At 33.8% G+C, this 10,791-nt stretch overlaps 1 protein-coding gene across 1 annotated transcript; it reads left to right on the top strand.

Annotated features, from left to right (window-relative positions):
* The first annotated feature begins 517 nt into the window (after nucleotides 1-517).
* On the top strand, nucleotides 518-7,885 carry LOC136811440 (cullin-4B-like). Its single transcript, XM_067068042.1, has 21 exons — nucleotides 518-705; nucleotides 1,013-1,232; nucleotides 1,512-1,581; nucleotides 1,716-1,789; nucleotides 1,931-2,029; nucleotides 2,190-2,253; nucleotides 2,377-2,736; nucleotides 2,850-2,987; nucleotides 3,100-3,154; nucleotides 3,562-3,599; nucleotides 3,767-3,833; nucleotides 4,128-4,238; nucleotides 4,465-4,550; nucleotides 4,713-4,820; nucleotides 4,993-5,106; nucleotides 5,246-5,351; nucleotides 5,488-5,567; nucleotides 5,730-5,828; nucleotides 6,139-6,192; nucleotides 6,393-6,491; nucleotides 7,290-7,885. The coding sequence occupies exons 1-21, from the start codon at nucleotides 585-587 to the stop codon at nucleotides 7,383-7,385; spliced, it is 2,259 nt and encodes a 752-aa protein (XP_066924143.1). The 5' UTR covers nucleotides 518-584; the 3' UTR covers nucleotides 7,386-7,885.
* Nucleotides 7,886-10,791: the final 2,906 nt, after the last annotated feature.

The raw sequence follows: 10,791 nt of genomic DNA on the forward strand, positions 1-10,791 counted from the left end.
ATCATTTATGACGTAATCAAAATTTGAAAATTTTACTCATTTTCAGCATAGATTTTAACAAAAATTATTATTAAAGAAGAACCTTTTATCTTTCAAAATCTTCAAACAGAATCTCAATATCTTTATTGGTTCGACTGTGGGAGACATTTTTGTAAACCATGCATTTTTGCTTTTTTCTGACAGGTGGAAATTTTGTGATGACGTCATCACCTTTTGGATGAGGTCATCAAAACTTGTTTACTTCCTGGAAGTTTGTGTCATAATGGAGAACATCTCTACCAATTTTTATGGCCATAGCTCTTCTAGAGATCAATAATAATTGAGGATGGTAGATTCTACCCTGGGGCTACAAAAATCAAAAAAGGCTGGGGTTAATAGGGTTAAGTATGAAAAGTTTTATGCACACAAGCTTTATTACCAATTAAAAAAAACTTTTAAGAATGGTGTTTTTAGACCATTTTTTGTACAAAGTATGAAGCATTCAATGTATTACGTTGACTCTTTTTATTTTCTAGAAAATACAACATAAAATGATTTTCCAACTTCCACTGACCTAGCCTTAGATATTTCACTGAGCATTCAAAATGGATGTTGACAAGAATTTGAAGAATGGTTTGAACCAGTCTTCTTCCAAAGACAGATATGGTATGGCTGACTCAACCAAACCAAATCAAACAAAAAGACTTGTCATAAAAAATTTTAAATGTAAGTGAAACTGAGAATGCCCAGTGTTTCTTTTCGTATTATCAGAGTTTTTTAAGAGCCTCTGAAAATTATCTGTGCCAACATTTCTGGCTGTTAAAATCTGTACAGCCATTGGAAATAAATTTTTTCAATTTCAAGTCTGAAATCTTTGTCATCTTTAAGGAAAAGGCTTGTGTATGAGCCATGCAAATTTTTATGAGTATATCCCTCCAACAAAGGATCAGATTGATAAAAAATGGCTCTGGAAGTACTTCAAATGTATAGTGTGCCACACCCACATTAATTTTAACACCAATTTTATTTACAGCAAAACCAACCTTGCCCTCAAACTACAAGGAGGTTACATGGGAAAAGTTACGTGAAGCTGTAGTGGCTATTCATAATCAACAATCAATTTCCTCCTCCCTGGAAGAACTATACAAAGCTGTTGAAAACTTATGTTCACATGATATGTCTATGAACCTTTATGATCGATTGAAGAATGTTTGTGAAAATTATGTGAAGTCGATCATCAAAGACTTCATATGATATCTTTTCATTGTTCTAAAGTTCTGATATTTACACTTTTGTTAAGATGTGTGAAAAGTTCTGCATAATAGGGAACAAATATGTTTTAATTTAGTTCAGGAATGTATTTTCATTGTTTCCCAAATAAGTTTTATGCTTGAAAAGCTGTTCTTTGCTAACATTTGAGATATTTGATATTGCCTTGCAACAGTGTCTTCGTGAAAAGGTTTTGACACCCAAAGTAGGTTTGAAGTTTGGAGGATTTATTTTTAAGTTATTTCCTTAACATGATGATTTACTGATGGGATGGATAACTTTATGTATCTGAAGAAGATGAATGAACTATGGGAGTCTCATTGCAGACAAATGGTGTGTAGTTTTCATTTTTCTATATCATATATTTAGCTATAAATTTCTACTTCTGCAGATTAACACAAAGGACATTTCCATAATGTTTTAGATCAAGCTAATTCAATAAACTACTTTATTCAACAACCTTTCAGACAATGATTCGCAGTATCTTTCTGTACCTTGATCGTGTGTATGTGCTGCAACACTCCACCATACTCTCCTTGTGGTAAGTAGTCACACTTTTCATTTTTCACTTACATATTATGTTGAATCTTGACTAAGCACTTTTTTTTATCTATAATCAAATGCCACAAGCACACACTAAAAACACTACAAACACTAAAGGCTTAATCTTTTACTTCCCTAGGGATGTTGGCCTTCACTTGTGGCGAACACACATCCTTGGGAACAATTCCATACAAACGAGAACTGTTGACAGTCTCCTCTTTCTCATTGAAAAAGAAAGGTTAGTTACATATCAGGATGGGATGTTCAACAGTTGTACATAACTAGAAACTGTTATATGTAAGAAAGAGATGGTGGAAACTGTTATATCTAAATGCAGTCCTAGCCAAAACAAATAATGAAATTTTGTTAATGTGTATTATATTGACTTCTTTTATCAGAAACGGTGAAGCTGTAGATGGTGCTTTATTGAAAAGTTTGCTAAGAATGCTCGCAGATTTACAGGTATATACTATGACCATTTCGACATTCATAATGTGTATTAAGATTGAAATGACTTATGACACTGAAATACTTGCATTTACTTATAACGAAAATTGTCTTTTGAAATTGTTCTTTTGTTTTCAGATGTACCAAGACGTATTTGAGGAGAGGTTTTTGCAAGCTACAGATTTGTTATACTCAGCTGAAGGACAGAGATTTATGGGTGAAGTAGACGTACCCAACTATTTGAAACATGTTGATAAACGTTTGAAAGAGGAATCGGATAGATTGTTGCACTACTTGGATATTGGAACGCGGAAACCTTTGATATTATGTGTAGAAAACCAACTGATAAGCAAACATATTACTAATATATTAAATAAAGGTTTTGAAAGCCTTATGGACACAAACTCTTCTGAACATTTGAATGTGATGTATGCATTATTTTCACGTGTAAAAGATGGACAAGATAAACTTTGCGAATATTTTGGAGGTTATGTCAAGGTAATTTAATTATCCTCTAAACTGTTTTTGAATTTATCAAATCGAAATCAAAGTTTAAGCCTAACCTGCCACAATTTTTTTGAAGAGATTAATTTGATTCAATTCCTTTTTAGGTCAAAGGGTTATCTATAGTACAAGACGTGGAGAAGGACAAAACAATGGTTCAAGAACTGCTCGACTTCAAAGAAAAACTGGATAATTTTATTGAGGGAGCATTCAAGAAAAATGAAAAATTTGTCAGTGCTATGAAGGTAGGTAATGCTTTGTATTTTATTTTTAGCTTTGGTTGATTTATTCATGCAGAAGTTGTCATTTGAAAATTTGGATGGATGTGAAACCTTCCAACTTTCTTTATTTGTACAGGACTCCTTTGAAGTATTTATAAACAAACGACAGAACAAGCCGGCTGAATTAATCGGTAAGACTAACTACAATGCTATTACGTTTTTAGTACTGCTCTTCTAAAATTGGGTTTACTGCCTTAAAGGAAAGTTTAGTGTGAAGGGTATATATTATTTATACGTAGATTTCTATTTTATTTTTGTTATATTTGATCTTTCGTTAAAAACCAAATAATGGAAAATATTGCATTGTCTCTTGCAGTGAAAAAAAGTCGTGATGCCGAGTATAAACTACTTCGTCACCTGAATCGTTAGATAAATCGTTTGTAAGACTGTGGAAGAGAGTAAAATTATAATAGCAACAACAACAAAAACAACAAATAACAACTTCTGCTAGTTGAAAACCTAAATATATATGCCTGAATTTACATATTGTAAATAACGGACGTGTCAATAATTCAGATTTATATCTTCATCTCCACAGCTAAATTTGTAGATGTCAAACTAAAAGCTGGTAATAAGGTATGGTACACATTATCAACATTTTTATTTCATGTATTCATTCAAAATTCATGTATTCAATTGATAGGTTCTTTTATAGGTTCGTTTGTAGTTTACACCAGCGCAAACAATACTTTAGGCGATGTGAATCATTATTGAAAGAATAAAGTAATTTTTGCTCTTTGTAGGAAGCAAGCGAGGAGGAGTTGGAGATGCGCTTGGATAAAATCATGATTCTCTTCAGGTTCATTCATGGTAAGGTCTTCATCACTCAAGTACCATTACTTTGTATCACTAGATTTCCCTTGATAGTTCAAAATAAAACCGACCTTTTGTAGATCCCTCCAGTGTTATTGTCACGATCACAAAAATACAAACTTTCTTAGTTTGCATCAATAATCTAGACTAAAAAAACTTTTCAGCAAATATCAAGAGATTATTAAGATATGACTTGAAACCAGTTCAATTTGCTTCACAATAGAAAAGTCTTCTCTATTTTGGTCATATGCACTGACATTCACAACACGATTCCTTTTTACTTTACAACAGGTAAAGACGTTTTTGAAGCATTTTACAAGAAAGACTTGGCGAAACGATTACTCCTGGGTAAAAGTGCCTCTGTGGACGCTGAGAAATCCATGTTGTCTAAATTGAAACAAGGTAATGTTTTCGGCGGAATATCGTGTAGGTTTTCTAATTTACGATCGGGGAAATCTTCATGCTTTTCGAGTCTTTTTACTAGGCACTAGCCTGTTTTGAAGTTTCGTCGTAACTTTGAGAATTTTTTTACATGCACGTTGGACTAGAGTCTAGGCTGTTTCTCGGGCATCCTTTTGTGTATAATGTCGTTTAATTTCTAATTGTCAATGCAATGTGATTTCTTTAGAGTGTGGTAGTGCATTTACCAGCAAGCTTGAAGGGATGTTTAAAGACATGGAACTATCTAAAGACATAATGAACACTTTTAAACAGGTCTGCTTTTTATGAAGAATTTATAAGTTACTGTAGTCTCATCTTACGTTTTTTGATTACCTAACCAGCCCTCCTGTTTGGCAATCCAGACGTGTGTCTACTTTTTAAAGACATTTTTACCAATAAGTTAAATAAGTTGTTCTTCTTCTCTGCGTTTTCCAGCACATCTCAAGTCAAGGAGATGCACCAAACATTGATTTAAACGTCAATATTTTAACAATGGGTTACTGGCCCACTTACACCCCAATTGAGGTCAATCTGCCAAACGAAGTAAGTGAAAAGGAACTTTCATTTCTTATTTAGGATTAACTTAATAAGTTGCCTTGGAGAAGATGTGAGATGAAATAAGAATTATCTTTTCATAATACGGAAATCTGTGATACGAGACACCCTGTAAACACATTTTAAAGAGTTGATAAATGTTACTTTTCTTCTCTTGTAGATGGTTCGGTTGCAAGAAATATTTAAAACGTTTTACTTGAGCAAACACAGTGGTCGCAAATTACAATGGCAAGCTACTCTCGGAAGTTGTGGTGTCAAAGCTGTCTTTGAAAAGGTAATACGTCAATGAAATGTTTTCTGCTTTAATAGAGCAATCAAATCGCTGTACCCTTATTTGATCTCTGTAATTGATTTTTTGTCGATTCTCTCTATCTGTAATTGACGATTAAAACTTGTTCATTCTCGTTGTTTAGAGCAACCATGAACTGCACGTGTCATTGTTTCAAACAATGTGTTTACTTCTCTTCAATGACGCGGACGAATTGTCGTATGAAGATATTCGGGACGCCACCGGCATCGGTCAGTAATCAATTCTTTTTTCGAGACCTTTGGTCTTTGGTTCGAAGCTTTATTTTTATCTTTCACCTTAGGGGGTCATTATTTTACACGTTTTATTTTAACTGTTTACACGAGGAGTTATCTTTTTATCTTTCAGAGGAGAATGAACTTAAACGAACTTTACAATCGTTAGCGTGTGGAAAACTACAGAGTCGAGTGTTGAAGAAAAAACCACCGGTATGTATCATTTACCTCTATTCCTCTCGAAACATCTTATGGATTAATGTGTGGTGTGTTTATCGTTTTCTGATTTGCCCGAAAGAATCAGGTGTTGGAGTGCCATTTGAAATGCATGCAACGTATTGAATCCTCCCGTCTACTTTTTTTCGAACATTGTAGGGCAAAGATATAAATGTGAAAGACCGGTTTTTCTTCAACGAATCATTCACACTCAAATTATATCGCATCAAAATCAACCAAGTACAACTTAAAGAAACGGTAAGCGTTGACACTTCTCACAGTTATACACTATTTATTCTGATTACCTACTGACCAGTTAACTCCTTTACATCAAGTCAGCTGTCAATCTGAAAATCTCTTTAGTGTGACTATCATCTCTACTTCTTTGTTTGTCCAAGCACGCAGAACTTATGGGATGTCTAGTTTGACAGTTGCTTCAAACTATCGCTTTGGAAGATTATTTGGCAGGTCTAAACTACAGTGAGCTTCGGTAAAGTATAAAGTTCGATTGCGTCTTTTCCTTATCTTTATTAGCAAATACTTATAATTCCATTAATGGCATTTTCAGGCTGAAGAAAATCAATTAACGAATGAGCAAGTCTTTCAAGACCGTCAATACCAGGTAAGAAAATCACTCTCGAAATTTGTCGCAATTTTTCAAATTATATTAAGTATGCTAGAAAATAATACGATAAAAAGCAAACAAAATGAAATTTTCGTACGCCATATTCATACAAATTTCTCAAAAATTTTTGCAAGCGATAAGTCACAGTTAATTGTGAAATGGTATTTTGAAAGCATGATACTTTTTGAACCTTCTAGATTGACGCAGCCATAGTTAGAATCTTGAAAACACGAAAGACGCTATCGCACACTTTATTGGTGACTGAACTTTATAATCAACTCAAATTCCCTGTTAAAGTAAGTAGAATGTGATATTGGAAATTTTAGAGTCATGTCGAATCATCTGCTTTCGTTTCTACTGATACTCACGTTTAGGAATGTGTTACAAAATCGCAATCCGGCTATACAAAGAAAAGTATAATCCTCTATAGTGAATTTTTAATATTTGCCACTTACAAAAAAGGAATTTCTGCCCGATGTATCGGACAAAACTTTGACATGTTATACATTTTCTGTTAGGCCAACTATCCGTGAGTCTGAAAATTTAAAAATCGCAATGAGAAAATTTGATGAAGAAGAAAATGAAGACCTTTGCGAAGGGTGTTTCAACTTTGAAGAGCTTAGTTTCGGCGAAGAAAAAACATTTTGAAAAGATTTTTGTGGTAGATGGTGTATCTTTTATCGAACGAAAATTAATTTTTCGGAAAATTTTTCTAAAAGCTTATTTGCTTCAAACTCTTGAAAATAGTGTTTTTTGACCAATTTCCCATCCCAATTTTTCATAGAAAAACAACCATAAATTTTGATGCATTAATTTAGAAAGTTCTTCCGAAAAATTCTTTGCGGACAATTTGAAAAAACTTTGAAACAAAAAGGTTAATTACCCATTAAAACTAAGCACTTTTTATAAAAGAAGGTGATGCAACATATTATTAACGTCTTTTTAAAGTTCATAACGTCATTTTTGCAATTAAGTTCTTAATCACTCTTAAGGGATTTGATTAAAAAGCAATTTATAAAAGCAATTCTTTGTTAAAAGTGTTAAAGACTGCATTTTCTTCATCTCTAATCGGAACCTTTGTACTTTCTTTCCAGCCATCAGACATCAAGAAACGAATCGAAAGTTTGATCGATCGCGATTACATGGAACGAGATAAAGAGAATACAAACACTTATGTTTACGTGGCCTGATAAATGAAGCGTAGGCTTCCACTGGGCCAATGAATTGTGCTAACAAAAATACAGACGAATGACAGAGTTTGGTTTGAAAGCGGGATTCTTACAAACCTTAATCGTTGCAAACACAGCCATAAATGGCGGCGGCATTACTTGTATGAAAGAGCTATTCAAATGGATTTTATTAAGTGATAGCAAAATGAAAACATTTTTTACTATGGAGTTGAATACAGACTTATTGAGTTAATTTAAAACTACTGGTTCAGCCTGGCTTTTTGTAGTCGAAGTAAAATACTAAAGTTCGGTTTTTTTATGAGTATTTTCTTACAGTCAACTTGCAAAAGTTAAATACATTACTATTTGCGATAGATCGAGTTGACTCTGAGTTTTTGACATCATGTGTGAGTTGTCGTAGATGGCGTCCGTAACGTTTTGTTTGTGAGGGTTTTTACTTACTGAAATATATGAATGATGTAAATATGACAACTGAGTATCAATAACATTTTTTAATCTCATCTTGTCCTCCTCTTTCTGTTTCTTTCTTTTTGAATTCTTCTCATAAATACGCACTGTTCTGTAGTGAGTAGTTTGCGACCGCAGTTGAAAGCGACCTCCAGGTTACCTTTCTGTAGCTGTCTACCGGAAGATAAGGAAATGGCGCCACTCCTTTCCTGGGGTTGGTGTAATTTAAGATGCACGATCTAACGATTTACGATTCACGATGCGCGATCCATGCATAAAGTATGCTGATTATTCCTAATAATTATCATAAAACTTAAATTATATAACATAATTCTAAAACAATGGCATAATCTTTTCTCGCTTTTGTTTACCACAGTAAATTTATCCAAAAAAAGGAATAAGTAAGCAATGGAACTACAAATAATTACGACCGTAAAATTATGGAAAAAATAACTTACATAATCTTACAATAGAAAGAAAGTGAAAGTAATAAACAATGCACAAGAAACATTTTTGCTCTCAGTTTTAACAATCAATAATCGAATATAGGAATTTCTTTCTTAAAGCAAATAAAAGAATATATTGGAGAATGATATGTTTTGCGGACCGTAATGTACGAAGCAAAAAACGGATGCTCTATTATGAGAAAGAATTTTCTTTCGGTAAACAATTCCCCTATATTGATAGTGTGGTCGTGTTACAAAAATACAGGCTGTTTGTAGGAAAAAAATAAGATCTAGCTGAAACTTTCTCCAGACCTTCTCTATAGGATGGTTATACCTCAGGAAAAATTCCCCTAAAATCCCACTGGTGGAACATCCCTTTTTTGGGACATTTCTATTTTCCCCAGGCAAAATCCTAAGGGCGAGATTTTTTGAACATTTCAAACTTATTTCCAGGCAATATCATGTATACCATTCGAAAGCTCTCGAAAAACTATATAGAAGACTTTTAAACGGTTATAGCAGATTTCCCTACCTAACTCGAGATATTTCATGCGCAAGTTCCACTTTTCGCCACACTTTGGTCAAAATTGACCATAAATAGCATCTTCTGCGTGAATTATCTTGAGTTAGGTAATGAAATCGGCTATACCCGTTTAAAAGTCTTCTATATAGTTTTTCGAGAGCTTTCGAATGGTATACTTGAAAATATCTGAAAATGAGTTTGAAATGTTCAAAAAATCTCGCCCTTAGGATTTTGCCTGGGAAAAAAAGAAATGTCCCAAAAAAGGGATGTTCCACCAGTGGGATTTTAGGGGAATTTTTCCTGAGGTATAACCATCCTATAGAGAAGGTCTGGAGAAAGTTTCAGCTAGATCATATTGTTTTCCCGTAAATTATGCTGAACGACCCAACTATGATTCAAGTAATGAAAAAGAGAGAGTACAGAAGGTGAATGCACGTGGCTTTCCCTTTCTTTTAATCTATGAAAACGCACTGAAAACTTTTTTTAAATATAATTTGTATAATCTTACATAAATTATGTTTTTAAAAATAATTCAGTTTCAGCGAATGAAAGTTTGTAAATTGCCTAAATATTTTATCATGATTAGTATAATTACGCATGAATTAACATATTTTATGTACGGATCGCGAATCGTGCATCGTAAATCGTTAGATCGTGCATCTTAAATTACACCAACCCCCTTTCCTGGGGTTTTCCACTTACCCTTTTCTTGCTGAGCATCAAGCAGAGAGCTATCAAAAGCACCTTTCTGTAAATCATTGGTGTGACCCGGTTTGTGATCAGACTGACAGTATTGATTTGGGTTGCTTAGGTTCACATTTGATATAATAATGATACAAACTTTCCCTTCAACCCTTCGCGCATCTCCCCACCCTCGATCCCAGGCGACCATCATCATTTTTATTTGCCGAGTTTTCCAAAGCAATACACGTTTTTTTTTTTTAAGAAACTAGTTTTACCAAGCAGCCTCAATGTTTCTTAAGAATTCGGCCTTTTGAGCCTTAAATGTTTCAAAACTTTTTGACATAATCAGCCTTATGAAAGACTGGATTGGAAGGCTCTTAAAAAAACCGAATTAAAAAATATTTTTTTCTCATTCTCAGCCTCAGCATGTTTCTTAGTTTTTTGGCATTCTGAGCCTCATGTTTCTTAAAAGTGTGTTTCTTAAAATAAAAAAAACGTGTAATCATTATGTAATTAAAATATCTCTTTTTTTCTGTTTCTCTGAAAAAGTTCAAAACAACGAGATTTGTTACTTGTTATTGGGACTAATTTTCGCGGGAATTGATTTTAGCGTTTTTCGCGGTTTTCGTCAAAATCGCGAAAATTTGAGCCCACGAAAAATTTTGGGAGTTAAAAACCGTGAAAATTAATTCCCGCAAAAATACAATTTTTTTCAATTTTATCGAAAAATCCCTAGGAAAATGAGAGAAATTTGTCCAAAAAAGGGCAAACCCGCGAAATGCAATTTTTTGGATATCTTTTTTCGACAGTGAAAATTAGTTCCCGCGAAGATTAGTTCCAATAATGTAGGCACGGAGACGAGGTTGACATCTTCCTATTTTTTGGGTGGATGGTGGTGTGCTCGATGCCCCCTTTAAAATCTCAAGATTGTCACGTGTCCTTGAAATTTTGACAAGTGGTAGATATGGATAATCAAAGATGGATTTGTTTCGACCGCCTATTTTATTTTACAGACTAGATTGTAAACTTGACTAAAATCGTGTATTGACTGATTGATTCGTTTGATTCGAGGATTCTTTGAATACTGTAGTAATGTGATTAGCCTCTTAAACGGGTTAGATTCACAGGTTGGATTTTAGAGAAAACTGATATGCTGACGGTAAGGATCCAATGTAAAAAGATTAACTGAAAGGAAGTTGGATGTACAGTGAGAAGAGTAAGACTTGCAATGCAAGAACGCCTTGAATCGTGCCATCAACCCGACCAACAAAATGCAAAAGGATATTTAATCAGTGCGGCAATAGTA

The sequence above is a fragment of the Clytia hemisphaerica genome, unplaced genomic scaffold, assembly GCF_902728285.1.
Source record: "Clytia hemisphaerica strain Z4C2 unplaced genomic scaffold, Clytia hemisphaerica genome assembly, whole genome shotgun sequence".
NCBI classification, from domain to species: Eukaryota; Metazoa; Cnidaria; class Hydrozoa; order Leptothecata; family Clytiidae; genus Clytia; species Clytia hemisphaerica.